Source organism: Taudactylus pleione, unplaced genomic scaffold (assembly GCF_031769625.1).
Source record: "Taudactylus pleione unplaced genomic scaffold, aTauple2 ptg000041l, whole genome shotgun sequence".
NCBI classification, from domain to species: Eukaryota; Metazoa; Chordata; class Amphibia; order Anura; family Myobatrachidae; genus Taudactylus; species Taudactylus pleione.
This window is the reverse complement of record NW_028284443.1, coordinates 36,856,602-36,883,198: the sequence shown is the minus strand read 5'-3', so window position 1 is coordinate 36,883,198 and position 26,597 is coordinate 36,856,602. Positions and strand designations below refer to the sequence as shown.

General features: G+C 41.3%; 1 protein-coding gene across 2 annotated transcripts in view; it reads left to right on the top strand.

Moving 5' to 3' along the window:
- Positions 1-21,767, top strand: part of CLYBL (citramalyl-CoA lyase) — a 576,496-nt gene extending 554,729 nt beyond the window's left edge. For both annotated transcript variants that reach the window (XM_088456621.1, XM_088456629.1), the window contains exon 8: positions 21,504-21,767. In XM_088456621.1, coding sequence (XP_088312747.1) covers positions 21,504-21,611 — 108 coding nt within the window. In that variant the 3' untranslated portion in view covers positions 21,612-21,767. The remainder of the gene's footprint in view (positions 1-21,503) is intronic.
- Positions 21,768-26,597: the final 4,830 nt, after the last annotated feature.

Below are 26,597 nucleotides of genomic sequence, written 5' to 3'. Positions count from 1 at the left end.
GATATGTAATTACAGGGTAAGTGCCAATCTGAATATCAAATAAATAAATCTTTAATGCTTCTTCTGTTGTTTTGTGTTGCAGTATGCATAGTATATAATGTTTCCCTTATTATATCAGACATCTATGTTTTATTGATGCATTTTATTGTTTGTTGTTGGGATTTTTATATTATTGAATTGAGATGTGAAGCACAATTACCTTTCATGCACTACAAATACGAGGATCGTTCATTAAGTAAGGTAACAAGACCTCTCACGTGTATAATGTTCTCTCTTACATTCTAATTTCCCACCAGGCCAGAGCAGGTAGACCAGTACTTGCAGTTACGGCTATTGGACTGCGCCTCATATCAGTCATACTGTCCCAGCATCAGTTGTAAGATGGCAGGGCTAGTGAAAATATGGTCAAACATTGAGGTGCGTAGTGTGATTAGCTTTCTAAATATAAAGGGCACATCAGCAGCTGAAATTCATTGCCAACTTGTCGAGGTGTACGGTGATAACGTCATGTCAAGGAAACAGGTTTGGGTTTGGTGCACTGCCTTTGATAAGGGCAGAACAGACATTCAAGATGAGCAGCGTTTCAGCGCTAACATTGTTACAGCGCTACCATTGGGAGTTACTTACTCCCTATAGCCCTGATTTGGCACAAAGTGATTTCAATCTCTTTGGACCATTGAAGAAGCACGTGGGTGGAAGGGGATTCGAAGCAGACGGTGAAGTTCAGCAAGCCGTCATGTCCTGACTTCAGGCACTAGACACTGATTTCCTCTATGTCGGGATAGATGGATAGTCTGTGTGGTGTACGTAATACTATAACCACACAAGCACTATATACCTGCTTAATCAATTGGACACTACATGCAATATGTTATCTACTGTGATATTGCATGTGGGTTTTATAAAGCTGTTCTAAGGTATTGGAATAAATCACAATTATTATATTAAAAATATTCAAATTAATATACATTATTAGAATCCCAGTAGATAACTATTAAATGCACAATTAAAAAAGATGAAAACATCTCCCAGATGCATATAAATGACATAACATGAGCGTAAGATAAAACAATAGAAATGTAAACCATGGATAGTAAATAGTCCAGTCCGCAATCCTATTCAGAGCTTATACAAATATATATAAAACGTGAGCACATAGTTCCATTCCTTCATATATCCACCACAACTAGTGTATTCGGTACTAAGTAGGGAGCAACTTGCACATAGCAATGTGATGTTCATGTGAAGCGGTAATCCTCGTATTATTGAGTGACCCTGCAATATGGCTCACCCTTCTTATTAATATAAAAATTATACTGCTTTCAGAGGTAGAGGAGACAAAATATGCACTGCAAGTTGGTAGTGTAGGATGTTAGTATTGCACAATGATGCAATGGATGCTAGTGTTGAGCAGCAGTGGACAGACACTAACAGCGCAGTGGGACCGCTGCTCTTATCAGCGAACAGGGGGCTGGGTATACTGGACTCATCGTCATCTGTTCCAGTGGTATGATGTAATGTGTCGTGGTCAGGGTGCGTATTATCAGACTGGACAACCCAGTCATACCCGGAGCTCGGATTTTGATACAGTATATATAGCTGTAATACATCTTCTCCACACTTGGGAAGATAATGTCAGCGTGATGTGGGCTCAAAGCAATGAATAGCGGCTACTCCAGGGCACCAATTCTGTGACATTAACGCGTTTCACTGCACACTGCAGCTTTCTCAAAAGGCAGAAGTGGTGTGCTCCACTGGTAAATACAGTAGGTATAAATACTCTTTAAAACCTGAAGTTCAGCTGTTAAGAGTTAGTAATCAGCACGTATTCATGGGTATTCCATTCTTTCTAAAGGGTGTACTGGAAATACGAGGGCTGATTGAAAAGTAATGAGACTGCCTCTGTTTTTCTGTCCCATAGATAGATGTGGCATAGCGCTAGTTATTGTGAAGCTCATACATCGATGTGTCTAAACTTGCAGTTGGACTGTCATATTCTTTGTTTAGTCACAGCGAGTGGAAGATCTTCGCAAGTTTTGTCATAGCAGATGAGGAAGACGTGACTGTGATATTACGTCGGAGATGTGTGATTGAATTTGTTTTAAACTTGGAAAAAGCAGAAATGAAACTCATGAAATGTTATGGCAAGCATACGGTGGAGAAGCAATTGGCCGTGCTGCAGTATTTTGGTGGTGGAAGCACTTCAAAGAGAGTAATCGTGAGTGACTGACGAAGCGCGTTCTGGGAGACCATCCACCGTGGTTACAGATGTCAACATTGCCAAAGCTGCAGAGATGAAACAAAATTACAGAATGTTAACTTGAATTTACGGCTTCACTTGGCATCTCATTCCAACGGGTTCAGCATATTGTGACAAAGGAACTGAAAATGCATTACATGTGTGCCAGGTGGGTACCCAGAAATCTCACAGAATAGCAGATGCTACGATGAGTTGAATCAGGCAAGAACACTGTTCGAATGTTGGAGAGAATACCTGATTTCCATACATCGATTTTGACATGTGATGAGTCACGGATTTGTCATTATGATCCGGAATCCAAACAACAGTCCAGTGTATGGAAACATTTGCGCTTTTTCCAACTAACAAATATATTAGTGGTCTTTGTAGGACAAGATATTTTGCAGCTAAGAAAATGGGCAAAAAAAATCTAGATGGGGATGTAATAGTATTGGATGCAAAAGATAAACCTGGGCTGGACATTCTGAATAGCACTCTGTTTGAGAGTAAATAGTTGGTTTAATCTACCCCTCAGGAGGAAGTTCTTATGTTCGATATGCCATCTCATGATTATCATAAATGTAGAAAGAAATCAAACTTATTTACGCTGCAACACAAAAGTAGTGCTATTGAAACCTTTTAATTCAGAACTTTAGAACAATTTAGAACCAAATTACATCTGTGTACCTATAATTTTACCTCTAAAGAATGATTAGCTTTTAAATATCAATCAGATTCTAGCTATTATCTTCTAGAAGGTGCTAGATAAATGATGAGTAGAATCTGATTGGTTGCTATGGACAATATCTCCACTTTTAAAAACCCACACTTTAATAAATATACCTCCTGGTAATACTAAAAGACACTGATAACTATATAAGAGAAACAAACTGACAGCTATCTAATAACATTTTTTACAAAATGTTATCGTATGACCCTACACTACAATACCAGAAAGAACTTAAATTACTTAATTCTGCTCTTAATGATGGTGTATTGACCAAGGAGCAATTTGACTTCCTCTACCCTTCACACCCCATCAATCATGTCTATTATCTCCTCCCAAAACTACATAAAATCCTTCATGATCCACTGGGGCATCATATTATTTCCGGTAATGGGGCTTTGACATCTAATTTATCCTTTTATATTGATTATTATTTACAATCTCATGCTGCCTCTCTTAAATCCTACATTTGAGATATTACTCAATTTATTAAGTTGGTTTAGGGCAAAGTTGGAAATCTAATTACCTGTTCATCACTTGTGATGCACAAGCCCTCTATACAAACATCCCACATGACAAAAGAGTGAAAGCTGTAGATTGGTTTCTTAATAAGAATGATCAGATTTCAGAGAGACAGCTGAACTTTATTGTTGCTTCAATTATGTTTATTTTACGTCACAACTATTTTTTGTTCAATCACTGTTACTGTTTATAAATTCTTTGAATGGCAATGGGACACCTTGAGGATGAGCTCATCTGGGGCATCAGGTTCTAATGCCGTTACATTGATGGACCTGTTTTTTGTTTGGGAGGGTGATATAGTGTACTTTCGTTTGAGCACTTTATCAGTTATTTGAGCATAAACACATATGGTCTTTCTTTCACCTATTCACCCGATCCCTGTCACATCAATTATTTGAACATTTCATTAGAAGTGGTAGAGGAGGTCTTCTCAGTCTCGAAATATAAAAAAAATTGTGGATGTCTGTAGTTACAGTATATTCCATATTCAAGCAATCATAGGAAACAATGGTTCAATAACATCCATAAAAGCCAGTTTAATTGTGTACATAGAAATTGTACATCTGTTAGTAAATTTAAAGAGCAAACATTGGAACTGATGAATGAGTTCTCAACATGTGACTATCCACAACCCATTCTAGTATAGGCTTTTGAATATTCTATGTCCTTGATTAGAACAAATATGCTGAATAAAGATACATATAGAGATAGAAATAAAACTAAGTACACAAATTTGAAAATGCACAATGCTATACATTTGTCATTTATCTATAGGCTATTGTTTACTGATCCCATATTGACCACAAATTTAGAGCCAAGACCATCCATGGTCTTTAGAAAGGCTAGGAATCTGAGAAACATCCTGGCCCCTAGTTTATTCAAGAATAGTCCTTATCTAGGTGCAGGTCTATTTCAAAGCACTATTGTAGGATTAAGCGTGGTTGGCATTGATAGGTGCAATCACACTAAATGTATCACTTGTTCTCATGTTATTAATAAGATGGAGTATGTATTCTCCTGCATTGCAAAAAATTCAAAAATCAACACATTTATCAATACATTATATATCTACTGAGTTGCCCCTGCCATTTGTTCTACATTGGCCGCAATATATGCCCTCTGAAACTTAGATTTTTGGAACACAGAAGAAACTTTGGGCCTGATTCAGAGCCGCTCGTAAGCGGCCGCTCGTTCGTTCCGAGCTATGTTAGCCCAACTGCGCATGCGTACGGATCGTTATACGCATGCGCTAACCAGTCAGTGCGGCCGAAATTCATGTGCTCGCAAAATAGCGAATGCCTGCTATATTGAGTGACAGAAAGAGGCGTATGTGGGTGGTAACAGGGGAAGGTGCTTGAAAATGGGGAGTGGAAATCAGAACGCAGGCGTGCTTAAAGGTCAAAATGGGCATTTTATGGGTGTGCATATTTAAAACAGCAGCGTCATTGACCACGTCACTGGGTTATTTTATAGCCAGAACTGCTCGCAAAATTGTGGTAGCAAACACCAACCCCAAGAATAGCGAGCAGTTCATACCCTTCTCGATGTACTCGATTAATCTAATAAATAGCGGACATGACGTAGGATGCGAGCGGCCAGGGGGCGTATTTTTCCAAAAACGAACGCAAGTTTTGTTCGCTCGTTCAGACATAGAGGCGTGAACAGACCGCAAACAGCGAACGGTTCATTTGAATAGCCACCCCTTGTTTTAGAACGAACGACCGCAAATAGCGAGTGGCTCTGAATGAGGGCCTTTGTCCACAAAAGTTTGAATCACACTCTTCCCAGACATAACACTGAACACTATATGGGTGATCCAGCCGAACTTAGCTTGGTAAAGGTAGAACAGATCCCCATAATGACCAGAGGGGGTGATCGTTTCAAATGTTTATGTAGACAGGAGGCAGCATTGATTTTGAAAATGCGAATCCTTCGCTCACAAGGTCTTAATAAAATTGATTTAATTTAGCCTACTCCTTACATTATGCCCTTCAATCCATTGTTCCTTTTTTATCCAACTGTCTGGTCTCCTCATTTGGTTCTGTTTAGGATTTCTATATGTCATCATTTTTATATTTATTTTTATTCTTTTTCTTATATGTACATATGATTTTATTAATTTATTTTAGTTCTTATTTTCCTTTTTTTTCATTCTAGTTTATTAATACGCTTATTTATAGATGCCTCATTGTACATTTATTAGCAATTTTATTTGTTCAATTTATTGGTTTATATATAGAGATTTTTTTACTCTACTTTAGTATGTCATATCACATTCAAATGTTTTATTGTATTATATCATGTTCAATGTGAAGATTTGGTGTGATTTTACATGGTTACAAATATTTATGAGCAATGTTATAATGTTATTTTGTATCAGTTTATGAATCTATTTTATAATAGCATCTGTAATGAATAAAACATCTACTAAGTATTTCCAGTACACTTTTTAGAAAGAATGGAATACCCATGAATACGTGCTGATTACTAACCCTTAACAGCTGAACTTCAGGTGCTAAAGAGTATTTATACCTATTTACCAGTGGAGCACACCACTTCTGCCTTTTGAGAAAGCTGCAGTGTGCAGTGAAACGCATTCAGGTCACGAAATTGGTGCCCTGAAGTAGCCGCCATTCTTTGCTTTCAGCCTGCATCATGATGGCATTATCTGCCCAAGTGAGGAGATTTATTACAGCTATATATCACTGTATAAAGATCCAAGCTCTGAGTATGTCTGTGTTGACCAGTCTGATGATACGCACCCTGACCACGGCTCATTACATCATACCAGTGGAACAGCTGAGTCCAGTATACCCAGTCCCCTGTTCGCTGACGGGAACAGTGGACCCACTGCGCTGTTAGTGTCTGTCCCACTGCAGCTCTACACTAGGATCCATTGCATCATTGTGCAATACTAACATCCTGCACTACCAACTTGCAGTGCATATTTTATCTCTACTTCTGGAAGCAGTATAATTTTTATATTAATAAGACGGGCGAGCCATATTGCAGGGGCTCTGAATAATAAGAGGATTACCGCTTAACATGAACATCACATTTCTATTTGCAAGTTGCTCCCTACACCCTACTGAGTACCAATGCTGAACGCAGATTCACGATAATCGAGAATCTGCGCGTGCGCAGAACCCATTCTGCTAATGTACAGAACGGGTCCTGGCGCATTTTTCTGGCCTCGCAAACCAGCCAGCCTGAGTAAGCTGATGGTCGCGATGATTATCCCTTGGTCCCAGTGCTGGGATCGCAAATGCAGCAAGGGGTGTCATACATCCCCTGCTACAGTTGAATATTTATAAGGATGGAATTGCAAAGCTGCTTGCGTGCAGCTTTGCAAATTCATCTTAAGCTGAATCACCCCCCAAATACACTAGTTATGGTGGATACTTGAAGTTGTGGACCATATGCTCAGCGTTCTATATATTTGTTTAAGCACTAAATACGATTGCGGACTGGACCATTTACTATCCATGGTTTACATTTCTATTGTGTTGTTTTACGCTAATTTTATGTAATTTCTATGCATCTGCTAGATGTTTTCAGCTTTTTTAATTGTGATTTTAATGTGTATCTACTCCTGGGAGTTTATGTATATTAATTTGAATATTTTGAATAAATAATTGTGATTTATTCCTACATCTCTGTCTCTACAGCGCCACCCCTCCTATTTTCTTTTTCTTGTTATTTGTTTGTACAATTGAGAACTGAGAGCATTGGCATCACCCTCAGGTGGTGTGCAGCTGCATTTACACTTTGGACAACGGAGTGTCTGTTTGGCACCTGGAATATATTTTGTAGTTCTGTTCTAAGGTATTACCTGGATATATAACTATTACAGATCGTGTAACGAGATATTTTACATGCTGGTTTTGAACCCATGATTACTGAGATATTTTCCACCTAGTACACATTAGTGATGTCCAGTAACCAAACATAATATCTTAGGGTTCACTACGGATGATAACACACTATTACTGGAGTAATACAGAGATAGGACCCCCTACCCTGTAGTCACCTCATCCTATGTATAGGATATATTACTTATTGAATCTGTTGTTCAACATGTCACCCTAGTCCAATGTAGGACTTGTTTTCTATCTCCAATGAAGAAGCCGATGTCAAATATATTGAAAATATTTTTTTTGAGATAAAGAAACAGATTATATTTAACTTTTATTCACACTCACATATTTTGTTAAGTGATATAGCAATTTATCTTACTGATACAGATTAAAAGTTAAGTTTTAAGCTCAATCACAGTACATTATATTTTTAATATAATCAGGGCTGCCGACAGCTCTGCCGGGCCCAGGTACAAGGAGGGGACGTGGCCAGACCCCCTCCTTACAAAAAATAAAAAAAATTAATAATGCACCACACAGAGGGGGGCGCCAGTGACCGGGGGTAGGGGCGCAATTGCTCCACCCCTGCTCCACCCGCTGCTGCAGCAGCCTCTCTCCCTAGCCCAGCACACAGAGTGACAGCAGTGTGTGTGCTGGGCTTTGGAGAGAGGTTGCTGCAGCAACAGTAAGTTCTCTCTTTCCCTGCCCAAACCATAGTAGCAGCGGCAGTGGGTGGCGGGCTACAGGACACGGGCTCTCGCCAGGTCCGGATAAAGGGATGTAGTTATTAGACCACCGGATGAGATGCCTCCGTCTAAATGCAGATGGTTCAAGCCCAACATGGGACTTAAGAAATACCGACGCCTTATTCCCAACGGTCACATCTCTCAGTGTTTTCAGATCTGTGTCTGCGCTGACACGTTTTATGCATGTGCAGAATGTGTCCTACGATTACACTCGCAGACCCCCCCAAGCCGCAGCATGATTGACATGCTGTGGCATTTGGGGGGCGTAGCAGGGACATGGCTGGTCACCGTTTTCATGGCGTCGCCTCCATTTCCATTGGCGGATGCAGATTCCTGGCCTTTTACATGACCAGCACCCGGGCAGGCTGCGGGAATCTTCAGGTCCCGCAGCCTGACCAAAGGAGCAACTGTCATGACCATCGGTCATGATGGTGATCCAAGCCTGCAATGTTGGGATCGCTAAGGCAGCAAGGAAGTGTCTGACTCCTCCTTCTGCATTTGCATCAGAGATGGACAGATTTGCACAGCCGTGGCTCTGCAAATCCGTCCATTTCTGAATCAGGCCCAGAGAGTCTCAGACTCTGACCCTGTCAATCATTTATACCTGCCGACATTCTTACATGTCAACCTTTAGTCTGTCAACCTTTTGTCCCTGTCGACCTATTGTCTGTCTAACATCTGGTGTCTATCTAGACATTGTCTATCTAATTACTGTCTATCTATAGTCCGGAACCCAGAGTCTCCTGTGGATTTATGTCAAATTTGGCCTTCTTTTCATATGTATCTACCTTTATAGAAGAGCTAGTGCGGAATCCCAATCCCCCTTTTGTGTTATATTTCTTCTATGCCAGGATAGATTTCTTGGTGTACTATTGGGACAGTGCACTTAGGCCCTGAGTCAAGGATGGTCCACACCACTCACCCTGCCCCCATAGGCGGGCTGGGCCGGGGGGCAGGGTGCCATGTGCCCCCCGGGCTGCAGCACCATGCGGGTCACGGGCAGTCTGTGTCTCTGTGACACAGCTGCCTGCACCGCGTGTGTAGCGCTGACTGGACGGAGTTCGGTCAGCGCCACACAGTGACTGACAAACACACAGCCACCGGCGCCAGCAGCTGTGTGTTTGCTTTAAGTAGCAGCCAATGAGAGTCTGTCAGACTCTCACTGACTGCTACTGCGCCCACTGCTTGAGCCGCTCCATCTTCCGGCTCCTGCAGTGGGTAATGGGAGAGATGTCATGACGACTCTCCCATAATGCAAAGCGGGCCACTCTTGGAGGACATACGGAGAAGCGGATGGCGGCGGCGGGAGCGGGGATTCAGGTAAGACATTTATTTTTATTTTTTCTTATTACGTGTGTCTACTGGGGGGGCACTACAAGGGGGAGACCACTACTGGGGACTACTACTGGGGGCACTTCAAGGGGGGGCGACTACTACTACTGGGGGCACTACAAGGGGGGACTACTACTGGGGGCACTACAAGGGGGGACTACTACTAGGGGCACTACAAGGGGGGGACTACTACTAGGGGCACTACAAGGGGAGGGGACTACTACTAGGGCACTGCATAGGGGGGAGGGGACTACCACTGGGGGTACTGCATCGGGGGACCACTGCTGGGGGCTCTATATAAAGGGCAATACTGGGGGTACTGCATAGGGGGGAGACTACAACTGGGGCCACTATTTAAGGGGCATTGCATAATGGTTACCACTACTGGGTGCACTATATAAGGGGCTTACTACTGGGGGCACAAGGGGCACTGCACAGGGGGGACCACTACTGGGGGCACAAGGGGCACTGCACAGGGGGGACCACTACTGGGGGCACAAGGGGCACTGCACAGGGGGGACCACTACTGGGGGCACTATATAAGGGGCTTACTACTGGGAGCACAAGGGGCACTGCACAGGGGGGACCACTACTGGAGGCACTGTATTAGGAGCACTGCATAGGGGGGATCACTACTGGGGGCACTACTGGAGGCCTGCATAAGGGGCCTCCAGTAGTGCACCACTACAGGGGGCTGCCCCTAATCTTTATTTTACTTTACATTAATCCCATATGGACCTGCCTCCTCCCTGGAACACTTGGGGGGGGGGGGGGGGGCGCCGTAGCACGCACGTGCTCCGGGCACCCTGTCTACACACTACTCCTCTGCCAGGGCCACCTCCATGCATTTGCCCCCCAGGCTAAAAGTTGCCAGCCAGCCCCTGCCTGCACCCATTGAGTATACTTACCTTGCTGCTGCAGAAATCACAGAGAAAATGGTGTTGGTGCGATTGTCCCTGAAATATGCACATGCACAGTGGAAAAATCATGACAAAATGGCACCAATGCCATTTACCCGAAAATAGGTGCATGGGCAGTTTACTCTGACATAGTGCTAGAGTCTTCTCAGAGCATGCAATGTTGTGATGGGGGGATCACACAAAGACTGCACACTGGCCCCCTCCTCTGATAAAAGGTCTTTGTTGACTGGTCACCTTTACTCCAATCTCAGCCACTGAACGCTGTAGCTCCTTCAAAGTGATACTTGACTTCCCTGTGGCTTCCCTCGCAAGTCTCCCACTTGCTCAGATGCTGTTTTGCGGGACGGCCTTGTCTAGGCAGTGCCTGGGTGGTGTGATGCAGCTTCCATTTCCTCACAATTGCCCCAACAGTTCTCACTAGGATCTCCAGGCACTTGGATATTATCTTGCAATCTTTTTGTATCTTGTGTTTTTCTAAAACGTTCTTAAAACGCTCTTTGGTTTCCATTGTCATATTCACAGTATGACCAATGTTTGTTTGTTGTTTAATTAAGGGGTCTTTTACCTATAAAAGCTGACCTTTTTTAAATATTCACCGTTATACCCCTTTCTCTCTGCCAGCGTTAGCCCGGGTTATTGCACGTGAATGCTCAGCAGCCCGGGTTACTGTGCAGTGTAAAAGGGCCAGGTTGAAATGACCCGGCATGTCAACCCAGGTAACGAGAAGGGTTGAACACTGGTTTAACCCGGCTTTTGATGCTGTGTGAATGGGTAACCCAGGTCGATGCGACCCGGGTCCCTTTCACAGCATAGGAAGAGCTGGCTCTTGGAGATGATCTCATCTCCAAACGCCAGCTCAGCACGTGATGGAGGTTACGTGATCGACCCTGCAGTAAGCCGGGTCAGGCCACCAGTCTGAAAGGGGTCTCAGCTAGTTAGGGCAATATATTTCATCTGTGTAAACATGGAGCTTCCACAGCACAGGGATTGAATACTAATGCAAGCAGCATTTTTCAGGTTTTATTTCATGTTGTTTTTTATGTTCCACAAAAGGAGCATAAGAGTATAAAATCCATACATTTAGGGCCTGATTCAGAGCTGAACGCTCTGACGAGAGCGCTCGCTCTGAATCAGGGCCCTCCTCCCTGAAAATGGAGCGTGCTCTTGGACGCTCGCATAGCTGTGGGTGACCACCCACAGCATATACGAGCGTCCATAATGATGGTCACGATGGTCTTGACCATCGCGACCATCGGGCTTGCGATGGAGACCCTGCGGTAGGGTCTCGCTGCCGCAAGCCCAGGAGTGATTTTGGCTCTATCAGAGCCAAAATCACTCCCACTGACATCACTAGTGATGTCAGTGGGGCCGGCTCCAGACGGTAGGCGTTCCCATGGGAACGCCTCCGTCTGGCAGGCACGCCCCCGGCACGCCCACCAAAGGGGGTGTGCTGTCAATCAACATCGACAGCACACCCCCTTTGGTGCGAGACCCGGAGCGACAGCTTGGCTATCGCAGTCCGGGTCTCGCGCATGCGCACGACGGAGCTCCCTCCGTCGTGCGCATGCGCAGTGGGGGAACATCGACCCGTTTGCGAGCGTCCTTTGCTCGCGAACGGGTTTGAATGGACCCCCTTAATCTGCTTTTTGTTTTATTGTACTGTTAGTGGCTGAGTGATCTGCTTAGATAGACTCTATCAGAATCATTGCATACTTTATTCCTTAAATATTTCTGAATATAAAGAACAATGAAGAAGCATAATTTGTTTTATATAGGGGTCTATCTAAAAACAATGCCAAAAACAACAAGCATATAGAGACTATGTTGCTGCCGTATTTATATATTTTGTCATGCCAGGACAGACCTTGCAGTAAAGGTTTGTTCCAGCGAGGAGAAAAGATGCCTACAGTGGCTTCTTTTTGTTGTCTCTTGCATTTGCAGACCCTACCCTCAGTATGTGCATGTGCAGAACGGGCATCCGAGGAGCTGGCGACGTGACGCACGGTGGGAGGAATGCAGGTCGAGAATGGTCTCTTCCCGAAGTTAAGTGGGAAGAGTAAAAGATAGTTTAATTTGCAATTGGAGGATCGAGGGGAGAGAGTACAAAATGAAGGGGAACAGATAATGGGGTGAGAGTATTGCTAAATTTCAATTTATATTTTCTTTAGAACTTGTCAGATCTTAAGTGAGTGATCTGTGGTGAATGTGTTCCCCAATGGCCTAATGCTGTGTTTGTCAGATTCAGGGCCTGATTCATTAAGGATCACTATTGTGATCGCAGCTCCGTAATCACACGAAGGTCTGCTACGAAAATATGCTAATGATTGCACTGCCAGCATAGAGACGCCAACTGCATCCCACTACCACTATACCTTGCAAACCTCCGTAAACATCGGTAACGTCGAGTATCATCGGCCCCTCACACAGAATTACAGCAGCCCTGACCTTACGTAGAAATTGCTAACCTCGTAGCATGCAGTAAGAACTCAAGCTGCGTATGCAGTCACACTGGCTAATTTATGCACGCCCATGCAACAGCGTTCAAATGGACAGACACGCCTGCATTTCTCCGACCACTCCCCCGTCACCACCCCCAAATGCTCATTGCCTGTCAATCACTCTGCGATGGCTCTCCGTGGTCTGAGTGATTGCAATGCGATTGCAGTGGTGTGTTTCGCGCACTGCGATGCATATGCATGCACAGTATGCAACAATCGCCCATCTGTGTATGCTTTAGCAATAGCGATCCTTAATGAATCAGGCGCTCAGTCCTCATGGAAACCTAACAGTGCATGTTTTCCAGATCATCTAGCTGGGCAAAAGTGATACTAATTATTCCTGAGGATACCTTGAAAACATGCGCGTTTGGGACTCCAGGAGGACCGGGTTTGAGAAACACCAGCCTAATCAGTGAGTTAAGATTTTTGGGGGATTAATGGACAGTGATTAGATAAAAGTTTAGAAGTGGAATTTATTAGCATGAACAAGTGTGTAGCTATAGAAGGGAAGGATTAATGTGTACTACAAAATAATCCTCCAACAGCATTAGAATGGAAACACCTAGCAGGCAACATGTTCACTTGGTATGGCTGTGTTGTAATTGATGACTGGCTGTGAGGGTGGGACAGGGTGGTAGGTGCTACTTCATCAAGAACAATTGTAATAATGTGTCTATAGTATGTTGTTGAAACAAAATAGGGAAGACTAAAAGTTTCAGAGAGTCAAACAGGTGATTAAGGTAAATAGACTTGCACAGTTGGGTTACAATATGAAAAAAAAGAGAAATTAATGAAATAGTTACATGAAAATAAGAGGTCTAAGTGGAAGTGGGAGTAATTAGCAAAGGAGTCATGTAAAGGTAAAGAGGGATCATCTTCATGTGTGGGAGAATCGATCAACTGGGAAAGGTCAAAGAAGATGGATAAAGAGAGGAATTTAGAGACTGCTCATGAAGGAGAATTATCTATGGTGAGTGAGGCTTTTCCCAAGAAGCTGTCTCTGATACTGGTCTACTGAAACAGGGGGACAGAAAAAAGATCAAAGAATTTGAGGCGCTAAAGAATAGTAAGAAATGGGATTTGGTAATAAATTGGAAAATGCAACTTGGGTGCAGATGTATTCCTAATCCACCTTCCTGTATGATTCCTCTCTGATTGTGACTGGCATGTAGTATATCCTAGAAAAGGGCACATGTAGGGATAGTGTTATATCAATGTATCTTTTTATCATAGAGCAAAGAGTCTGATTGTCAGTGATTAATTTTTGTTATCACATCACCCTATATATCTAAAAGGTTACTCCCTGAAATAAGAAAATCATTCTTGTCGGTAGCAGTAAGTTTCTAAGTTGGCGCACACATGCACAGTATCGCCAGGGCTCCTGACTAGTCAGCAAAGTATATTTTTTTGTTTAAAAGATACAGGTAATAATGAATTTATCACAGTGATAAAAACAAATATTATTATCTCTGAAATGGGAGGGTGATGGCAGGGCCGCAACTAGGGGGGGAGGGGGGTGCTAAGTGGGCACGTGCCGGAGAGAGGCTGCCGAGAGGCTAGGTGCTGCTCTTGTGGGTTTGGAGTCGCATCCCGGCCTTGAGAAGCACAGAGACACCGTCAGTCTAACGTGATGCCGGTTGCAAGACAATCAGTGCTCGCGGATCGGCAGCCAGTCAGCAGAGGCTGCCGATCCGTGAGCTCCATTTGGTTCACAAGCTGCGCCACATTGCAATGACAGCAGTACTGACAGTTTCCCAGTGTGTGGCAGCCCTGACCCGCGCCACCCCGAGCTCACCCACTGCACGGCCCTGGCAGATAAGAGAAGGGAGATCGGGCCTTACTGTGGCTTAATGTAAAAGAGGCCTTACTGTGGCATAATGTGTAAGGGGCATTACTGTGGCATAATGTATATGAGGCATTGCTGTGGCATAATGTATAAGGGGTATTACTGTGGCATAATGTATATGGGGGATTAAAGTGGCATAATGTATATGGGGCATTGCTGTGGCATAATGTATAAAGGGCATTACTGTGGCTTATTGAATAAGGGGCATTACTGTGGCATAATGTGTTATAAGGGTCATTACTGTATCACAAAACCACACACCCTTTTCGTCCTCTATGTTGTATTTTTTGGGGGGGAGGCCAAATTATGGCCTTGCCCCGGGTGACAAAAATCCTAGTTTCGGCCCTGGTGTGGGATACAAATATATATGTCCTTAGGTTATCCAACTCAGAACAACAACTCAGTGCATAGTTATTACAATAAGTAAAGAATAGATTATGTCCTATGGGAGTATTTGTTAAATAGCTTATGTCATGCTATTTTGAGCACTGCTACATCACGGTACATGGTATTCTTTCACAAATGTTAACCAAAAATATTTTTTTTCTTTCTGATCTTTCATAACAAAATACATTTTAGTAACTAAAATGTGTGTATTGTTTGAAAAAAACAACAAACAACAATGGGGGCAATTCAACGCGAATTGAATAGCGCTGGGAGCAAGCTCCCGGAGCTATTCAATTCAGTGTGCCGTATGGTCGGAGAATGCCGGTTATCGCTGTCTACGTGCCTTAACAAGGGTGTTAAGGCATGGTAACCGGCATTCACTGACCAAAGTGCCTGGCCTGCGCTGTTAGCGCCGCGCTACGCAAAAAAGCAGCCACGCACCCGGCACTTTGGTCGGATTTCTCTTCGCATCCTCAGGGGGGTGCGAGAAGAAATCCTCAGCGCGCCCAAACAGCGCGGTGTATTGAATAGCTTTGGGAGTCCCTCCCGTCGCTATTCAATAGCGCATTGAATTGAATTCCCCTTAATGTGACCAAATGTTTATCTGAATTGAATGCGTTATATTTCGTTGTAACTTGCTACTGACTGGGGAAAAATGGCAACTCCTTATTCTACACAGCTACTATCTAACATTTATGAAATAATGTTATTGGAATTGGTTACAGATATTAATACAAACAAGTAGATATGAAATAAACTATGTTTTTTAATTAAAGTATATGATTAATCACTTTTCTGCTTTGTGACATATAACTAATAAAATATTTTTATTTTGTTGGGAAATATAAATAGAAAACACAAATTTGAAATGACAGTTGAAGTTTCATTGAGAACCAAAATAAATTTAAATTTGGTAGTTGAGGTTTCCTTATTATCTAACTAGATTCACCAGGCTGTTCTCACCACATTCAGGACATCAGATAAACCATTTCAAATACTGTTTCTTACATCACTGGTATACGTATCACATCTGACAAGAACTATTATACTATACAAACTATTATTTTCATTGAGCTTGTCAAGCTACAGATTCATCTAAGGTTGACGCATTACAGAACATTCAGAATACTAGTGTTCTGCCGTATATACACTAGACTAGATGATAAGTTGGACTATATGAACGATATCATTATCGTTCACCGTGCTCAATATTGTCCAGTGTGTATGCAAGACATCGTTAACAATGCGCGCTCCCACGGATAGTTAATTATGTCTTTCATCGCCCGTATTTTCAGGGCAAACTGACAATATCGTCAGGTTCTGCAAGTACGGGGATTAGGGAGGGTGCCATCATGTTAACGATATCGTTCAGTGTGTATGCTCAATGTCATTAACGACATTGAGCCCAGCAGTACAGGGTAAACACTTATGCTAGGTATACACTCTACAATTATCTGTCAGATTTCTGTCAAATCTGTCTGGTGGGAAGGAAAATCTGGTCCGTTTTCTAGTGTTTGGGAGCAAATATCTATTGTTATTTGCTCCCATACATTTAGAAAGTATGATGGTCACTCAAATCAGCTTAATGATATTGCCCAGGTGCTTGTAAAGGGTGGGGTTTACACTGAACCAGAGAAAAAAAGGGATATTCCCTCCAGCACACTGCAGCAATATTGGCAAAAATACTTGAATCCTACATGATAACAGAATTCAGAGGTATTAGTTGCATACATTTGCAAATATATGGTTAAGCGTCGGGCCAACGTCAAGGCTCCTCTATACCGGCGTCCATAACATTAAGGGGTTCACGTCCGAGGCGCAAGGCACCCCAAAAGAATCCAGCCAAGGACCATTCCCAGGGTATCACACGAAAATGGAAGAAAGGTGATAGTGAAGTGTAAAGTATAGTTGTGTGAAAGATAAATCAATAAGTGTTAATATAATAAGAAAGAATTAAAATTACATAGATAATAAACAAACAAATAGAAAAGTGATGAAAAAGTAATTATGTGAATTAAGTGGTGATGCCCTGAAAAAGGCCCAGCCAGAATAACCCTGGGGGCCCCACGCCCAAACGCTCACCCCAAAATAATTATTGCTACCAAATAGTAGCACCCACTCTGGGTCATATAATTACAATTAATGTACTGCATGATAACAGCACATGTATAAGCTGAGAGCTGACTCACCGAGGAGGTACCCCAGAAACCTCCAAATGACACTATAAGGACTAGCACATCCTCCCAATGCTAGCTCCCTTCATGCCTCTCAGAATTACAAATAGAAAGTATGATGGTCGCTCAAATCAGCTTAATGATATTGCCCAGGTGCTTGTAAAGGGTGGGGTTTACACTGAACCAGAGAAAAAAAGGGATATTCCCTCCAGCACACTGCAGCAATATTGGCAAAAATACTTGAATCCTACATGATAACAGAATTCAGAGGTATTAGTTGCATACATTTGCAAATATATGATTAAGCGCCGGGCCAACGTCAAGGCTCCTCTATACCGGCGTCCCTAGCATTAAGGGACTAGCATTGGGAGGATGTGCTAGTCCTTATAGTGCTATTTGGAGGTTTCTGGGGTACCTCCTTGGTGAATCAGCTCTCAGCTTATACATGTGCTGTTATCATGCAGTACATTAATTGTAATTATATGACCCAGAGTGGGTGCTACTATTTGGTAGCAATAATTATTTTGGGGTGAGCGTTTGGGCGTGGGGCCCCCAGGGTTATTCTGGCTGGGCCTTTTTCAGGGCATCACCACTTAATTCACATAATTACTTTTTCATCACTTTTCTATTTGTTTATTATCTATGTAATTTTAATTATTTCTTATTATATTAACACTTATTGATTTATCTTTCACACAACTATACTTTACACTTCACTATCACCTTTCTTCCATTTTCGTGTGATGCCCTGGGAATGGTCCTTGGCTGGATTCTTTTGGGGTGCCTTGCGCCTCGGATGTGAACCCCTTAATGTTAGGGACGCCGGTATAGAGGAGCCTTGACGTTGGCCTGGCGCTTAATCATATATTTGCAAATGTATGCAACTAATACCTCTGAATTCTGTTATCATGTAGGATTCAAGTATTTTTGCCAATATTGCTGCAGTGTGCTGGAGGGAATATCCCTTTTTTTCTCTTGCTCCCATACATTACCAGATTTTCATTCCAACCAGCCAGATTGGACAGATATCTGGCAGATAATTGCATAGTGTATCCCCATCATTAACGATATACTCCATCAGCGATATTGTCAAGTGTGTATGCGGCTTAAGACTAATTCACAAATTTATTCTAGGGAGTCATTCCAATTATGTGCAAGTTGGGTTCTGTGAGCCATTCTCACAATGAACTCACACTGCTCATTTCAGTTGCAATTCACATTAATTGTGCACAACCTCCTGAGTAGGGAAAAATCTTTATTTTAAGGTAAAAATGTTAGGACCTAGTGCAAAATCTCTGGTACGCCCCTCCCAATGAATAATCAGACACTTTAAGAGGTTTAAATGGCATAATTTTGCCAATAAAGAATGTCAGTTTGCAGGTGAATTTCTCTAAAAAGCTCAATAATGGATTCAATTATGTAGAACAGGTATGAGGAGTTATAAATGATATGGGACAGGTATGAGGAGGTGTAAATGATGTGGGACAGGTGTTTGGGGGTGTAAATGATGTAGGATAGAGGTATGTGGAGGTGTAAATGATGTAGGATAGGTATGTGGAGGTGTAAATTATGTGGGACAGGTGTGTGGAGGTGTAAATGATGTAGGATAGGTATGAGGAGGTGTAAATGATGTAGGATAGGTATGAGGAGGTGTAAATGATGAGGGACAGGTATGAGGAGGTGTAAATGATGTAGGACAGGTATTAGGAGGTGTAAATGATGTAGGACAGGTATTAGGAGGTGTAAATGATGTGGGACAGGTATGTGGAGGTGTAAATGATGTAGGATAGGTATGTGGAGGTGTAAATGATGTGGGACGGGTATGTGGAGGTGTAAATGATGTGGGACGGGTATGTGGAGGTGTAAATGATGTGGGACGGGTATGTGGAGGTGTAAATGATGTAGGACGGGTATGTGGAGGTGTAAATAATGTGGGACAGGTACGTGAGGGTGTAATTGATGTGGGACAGGTATGTGGAGGTGTAAATGATGTAGGATAGTTATGTGGAGGTGTAAATGATGTAGGACAGGTATTAGGAGGTGTAAATGATGTAGGACAGGTATGTGGAGGTGTAAATGATGTAGGGTAGGTATGTGGAGGTGTAAATAATGTGGGACAGGTATGTGGAGGTGTAAATGATGTAGGACAGGTACGTGATGGTGTAAATGATGTAGGACAGGTATGAGGAGGTGTAAATGACGTGGGACAGGTAGGAGGAGGTGCAAATGATGTAGGATAGGTATGAGGAGGTGTAAATATTGTGGGACAGGTATGTGAAGGTGTAAATGATGTAGGACAGGTATGTGGAGGTGTAAATGATGTAGGACAGGTATGTTGAGGTGTAAATTATGTGGGACAGGTATGTGGAGGTGCAAATTATGTAGGACAGGTATGTGTAGGTAGTGTATTGACAGGAGAGGGTTTTTTTTAACTTGCAGATGAGAGGTAAAAGTGTTTATTCCAACTTTTTACAAATTTGTATAAAAACACTGACAGACATTTTCATGTACCCCAATATGCTGGAAAGACTTTCATTTGATGAAAAACACTTGCTTTCTATCATTTTTCAACCATTAATAAATAGAAAAAAAAAAAAACACTTCAGTACTTTCTTTATGGAAATTGACAGCCTTCTATATGGTCCTGCTATCTCAGTTGTCACTTTTTGGGGATCCTGGGTGATTTACCCACTTTTTCATGCACTTATCCCAGGTTGCATTTTGTAGAAAAGTTGCGCACCCTCACCGCAACTACTGCGAATTGGCGTCTCTAATTGGATCTTGCATTTCCCAGGTATGCGCATATGTGTGAAGTATGCGTCTCAAGATAAACTCTCATTCACAAACTCACACCTAAGTGGATTAAGCCATATGTGTGTCTTTAAATTTTTGCTTTTGAGAGAAATAAAAAAATCTTGTTAGTGTTGCCTATCCCTTTGCTATTTTGCACCAAAAATATTGGTTTGGTCAATTGAAAGGAAAACCGTTTAATAGAACAAGCCCTGTAACCTGGACAATCAGTTTATACCTGAGATCTTTTATAAACAAACTACCTTCAAATTGGTTCTATCCCAATTCGAAATATTTGCCTAGCCATTCTTTGTTCTTATGTTTGTCTAACGGGGAGTGCACCAGCCCCATTGCACGTTATGTATAAATAATCATTGTTGCACACTTACTGTTTACCGTACACATAGCAGGAAAGTTCCTCTAGAGCACAGGTTCTCAAACTCGGTCCTCAGGACCCCAAACAGTGCATGTTTTCCAGGTCTCCTCACAGATCACAAGTGAAATAATTAGCTCCACCTGTGGATCTTTTAAAATGTGTCAGTGAGTAATTAATACACCTGTGCACCTGCTGGGTGACCTGCAAAACATGAACTGTGTGGGGTCCTGAGGACAGAGTTTGAGAACCACTGGTATAGAGAGAATACGCGCTCGTGTGACAGCTGCTCAAAAACTTATTAAAAATGTATCAGAGAAATATGAATAAAACTAGTTCACTGAAGCGATCACCACTTATTTGCAACATGTTCCATATAAATAGAAACCAATAGACATTTCAAGAAAGAGGGCATAATAAAACAGCTCATGTGTTGGTCTGAGTTTGGGGCAGGGGAAGATTTGCAAAACAAAATGACAAATATTTAAATGTCTGAAATCTGAAATGAGAAATGATTCCATGTGTGTGCCGCATACCAAAAGTCTACAGATCCGTCCATAACTACATGGTAGCAGCAACAGCTCTTTTACTTGCCTGATGTGAAGTACAGTAAGGCAGATAGATCATCTGGGCAACATTGGAGTTCACAGTACAGTCCTGTACAAGTCATTTTACCTTCCATTACTTTATTCAATGGTCTGCAAAAAAGAAATAGTGATTTTTTTTTAAGCAATCTGCGTCTGTTTCCATTAAGCTATGAAGAAGTAGGCAACATGTGGCCCTCCAACCTAATGTTAACTGGGTATGCTGGGACTTGTAGTTCCACAGGAGCTGAAGGACTGAAATCTAAATAGACCGCTGGTGGGGCTTTTGCTATACAGTACTGCAGATGTGTCTCCCAGTTGGGTGATGCGACTTTAGCAGTGTGAGTAGTGTATAGTGTCCTGCTATCCCAGCACAGCTTCCAGCACTACATCTAGTGGATGATTAAAACCCAAAGCGTTTTCTGATCACCTGTAAGCTGTTGATGTGTGTACAGAGTGAGACACATTAAGCTCTGATTTGTGGACGTTTTCCTTTGATGTGTTGCAGGGAGCATTTACTTTCCATGGGAGTATGATAGACATGCCCTTGCTTAAGCAGGCACAGAACATCGTTACGCTTGCCAGAGCCATCAAGAACGAATCATCTGCTAAATGAAGCTCTCTCCGGGAGGCCCCCCCTCTATACAGCACTTGTCTTACAGGAGACGAGGGAGACCTGAGAAAAGCGACGATGAACAGTTGATGCTATTGATAACAATCATCATGCATTTATTTTCTGTACATGTATACCATAAATTATAATAAATGTCAAATCGAATGGGTTTTTCTCCTTGCTTTCTTCTGGGCACGGCTTTCAAGTGACTAGCACCATTCATTTGGTTTCCTCTTATAAACATGTAAAATGCAGTTAAAGGGAGTGTGACAAGGGCTGAACTGCAATAAACTTGTAGACTACGATATAGGGCACACAAAGCCGGACAGCCTTGTACTTCTTGGGTACCCAGCCAGATTTACATGACACTGGAGATACTGCTACAGGTCATATGCTTCTTGTTGTTAACTGGCTTAGCAAAGCTGTTTTGGAGAGGTTAACCCAGCTTGTAGCAAGGGTAAATAAACATAACAACCAGCCATTGTCCCCTATTCAGCGTGTACTCTTATATTCAGGGCTAAAGGGTATTGAAGCTGCAGAGGATCAACTTGTGGTTGCCAGAGGACTCGAATGGATGTTTCAAACAGCAACAATCAGAGATTTTGTTTCTGTTCCTCATTAAATCATGAGCCTTTGTGCCCCAGCCACCAAGGACTGTTCTTTAAGAAATTAACAGAAAAGAAAGTTTTAAACCATGCACCAACCTCTCTATGACCTACACAGAGGCAGTGCTGCTGTCCTTACACACACACCACAGGAAGGCTGCTCTGTTTATTTAAACGTGTAAATAGAAAACACAGCTTTAACCCTTCCCTACAAACACTTCATCTTCCATTCAAACATTCCCCTATATAGGTGTTACCAGGGGAATTACCAGAATATACAACTGTTTATAGATTTTTTTTTTTCAATAATATAATTCGTTATTATTTTAGGATATATAATATATTTATGAACGTAGCATGCGAGTGTGAAGTTTAATTTATTTATTCATAGATGGAAACGAATCACCTTAGTTTTATTAACATCTTATGGCAAGGTTATATCATTTGTGTTATAGTTATATCAAGGTGTTATATGACTTTGAAGGGGGAGATCTCACTCCCTCCTCATAGACATCAGAAGGACACTACAAGGTGTACTGTATGAGCAGATATATTATTCCTAGATGAGTGGACTCCAAGCCTGATTAATCAGTGAGCCTGATGACCATATGAACTGTGAAGAGAGGGTTTACTTAGGTCAATGTTGAGCTGTCTAAGCTTTCCAATCTGTCAGCAAATTCAGTACTTAGAAAAGAAAATGGTCACTTCACTAACCAAAATAGAGTCGTTCTCAGTGAAATGAACGTGTGTACAATGGTTAAGGGTTACAGCAGTGGAACAATTTTATTTTTAGATTTATACACATCAACCTCCATGTGTATTGTCCTTATACCTCTGATATGTGATTAGCTGCTCAGAGAGACAACCAGGAGATTATTATATTGTCCTCAGAATTATGCCTGTTCCGTTAAATTTATTAAAACGCAATTTAAATAATAGAGAGATGGGATGTCCAGTGATTGAAAAGCCATCGGAAACAGCCTATTTTCTAGTCAGCCATAGTAGTCCAGGGTGCTAGTGGTTTGTTGTAGCAGACACAGCAGCAGCTGCCAGTGCTCAGGTGGGAGATGCTAGGGGCACTGGCCTGCTGACTGGCACGGGTTACAATAACACACAGGTGCTCCTTAAGACTTCCACTGGCAAGATTCCAGTTATGCCCCGATATTAATATGTACAACCCGTGCATATACCGGTATATTCATGTATGTAGAAGTTACAGAACAATCCTTGTAATTGCCTAATACAATAATGTGTTCTGCTTTAAATGCAAAACTAAACTGCATGTATTAAGCATGACACATTTTCTTCATTTTATTGTGTGAGAAATATTTTTCTTCTTTGTATTCAAAACTAGTTTTATATGGATTTTTTTTTGTAAGGAGCAAGTACATCTCGATTACACAGGATTGGGAGCAGATAATAGTGCTGAGCGCTGAACGGACCAGATTTGGCTAAGAATAAATACATATGCTAGGAATAATCTTAAATTGACTTTTCCAATATAATCCTCTCTACTATCAGTCTGAATAGGGGCACCCAGTATTATGTAAGCGATTGTCGCTCATCCTCCAAAGCAATGAAAGAAATAGCAGCGGGCACAATTAAAAATGTATTATACATTTTAGTGATTAATATGGTTAATATCAGTGAAAAACAGAGGGAGACTTCAAATGTCAGGACCCTGATACCCTGAGTCATAATACAAAATTATTAGTGTTAATTCATTTAAGGTAGATGACTCGCGTAAATATGTAATATATGTGTGTGTGTGTATATATATATATATATATATAATTGTGTGTATATAGTATATATGTATGTATGTGTGTGTATATATATATATATATATATATATATATATATATGATATAGATGTGTAAATAAGAACAATAGATAGCAATCTATTATGTCTCAGGATCACTGGTGTGAATGCGATGTACCAATAGCAGATTATCGTGCAGTTTGTGTGTAGTAATACAATAATCCGATGACAAACACGCTACCTGTGCGGCCTCTCGCCATTATTGCTTTCATCTTGGTTTACTGAATCCCGAGTGAATAAAAACATTATTGCAACTAATGAGAAACAATTATTTAGGAAAACGAGCTGAGACATGATTGAGTGGGACACGTTGTTGTTGATCTTGTAGATTAATTTAATAAATCATAGGTACAGAAAACTCACTACACAGATACATAATACCCTTTCCGTTTAACTCTCTGGTGCCTATACACACTTATCTCAACAGAACCTATATGATCCATTTTTTATTCTAAATCTTACGCCGCGGGGCCTCAAAGTAATGTCTTCTTTGACAGTCCATGTAACCAAAGTCACTTAATGAAACAACAGTGCTCATACCATAATAAATATGACTTTACCGGATGGTACAATATGACCGATTTCCAAAAATGTGTTTTATTTGGTGATGTATAAAATATATTATATAGCTGTGTGTTTGTTGTCAAGTTTTTATTGTACATGGCCAGTGATAATTTCTTTGCATATATAGGTAGTTTATAGTTATCCAAGCAGTTCAGATCTTCTATTCGGAGTTTGCATTAGTAAGATTGCAGTGTTTTGTCCTCTTTCCCCCGGTGTTTCTGGAAGACAATTGATTAAACAAAACAGATTATGAGATTAGCAGCGGGATTTTTTTGCATATTAATGCCAGCGAAGAGCACCTAATGGGTTTGTAATTGCAGATCCGCAGTAAGGGATGGAGCGCTGAAGTCCTTCCACTCCCAAGACCCCCCTGTGAGGTTTTCACGTTGGGAATTGGGGGAAAGTGCGAGAGTAATTACTGGAGCGCAGCGTTTACATGTTGTAGATCCTTCTTTGTGGCGTTTTGGCCTTTTATTTTAGATAAAAATGGGGGTAATTAATACAAGGATTTTGGTACTTGTGATATTTGTCTGTGTAGCTACAAAGAAAAAGTCCAACATTTCTACACGCAAACCATGAATATAAACATTAATAGCTACCCACAGATTTATCCTTTGTTCATTTAGTGGTGAAGGTCGAAATATTTTACAAGAAAATCTAAAATATTAACAGAAACAGAAAATCGATCATTTGGAAATATATATTCAGTTCTTATAAAATTATGATTCTGAATTTATAAAAAACGAATCAAAAATAAGTTTTAAACCGTCTGATTTTGTGGTAAAATAATAACTACACGATATGTAATAGTATAGCTTGCAAAACTTTTCTTATATTAATGATTTTGTCTAATTTTTACATACCTTAAATAAGATATATTGGAAGGGTGAATAATTAGACATAGTAAACATTTTAGAACAAATATAATGTACATACATAAATATAATGTACATTTTTTCCAATAAAATGTGAACGAAAATATAATGATCAGAGTGCACTGAATATTCGTTTATTTACATTTTAAAATTTTTAGGGGGAAAAGTTTTTATCCAAAAATTTAGTGATTCTAACATGAATAACTAATTCCTTATTTTTTGGTGTATAATATATATATATATATATATATGTCATGGATTCGTGTTACAAGCACAATTGAACCATAGTGAGTGGAGTAATAGGATGCTTGTTTAATGCGATAGGTGTGTAACTCGGAACCTTTGACGTTAGATTTATAACTTGCTTCGTTCGCCTCTTTCATCAGTGGCAGCCCTTGTATTCATTGCCACCTCGTCTGGTGTATACAACAACGTGTTTTTAAATCCGTTAATAAAACACTGAAAGTTTTTTATTTTATTTATTTAATTTCGCTGACCTAACTTTGATTTTGTTATGCAAACCTGACTAGACATTTTTATCTTCTCACGGATGCTATTGTCACCCAATGGGCTCTATACACGAGTGGAGTATAGAGAATATCTGCAACTCAACGCAACTGAGAAATCGCACGTTACTATATCAAGCGATGTGCCCACAGTATAATAATTATAATAATAATAATAATAATAACAATAACAATAATAATAATAATAATAATAATAATTAATAATAATAATCTACCATTTTAATAGGTCCAGTTATAAAGAGCCACTCATATGTCTTATACATCACTGTTTGCTCCAAATGCTGCTTTTGCAAAATAGCAACATATGACAATTTAATACAATAATCGTTTGTAAATATCTCTCCCCATCTCCTACACGCTACACATCAGACAGACAGGAGTGTTGCCCTAGCATGGTGTATGACATAGGTCTGTGTCTGTGCACATGAGCTGCTAGTGTGAAATGTGCTGGAAATGGGACAGGTGTGTAAGGATATTGCTGGTGCCCCTGCGTTTACAACTCCTTCACGTGTTTCCATGTCATTCCCGCTCCTTAATGGTGACACAGATCAAAGCCTGCTCCTTGTCCCCCGACGCCCAGGAGCATCCAGCCTCTT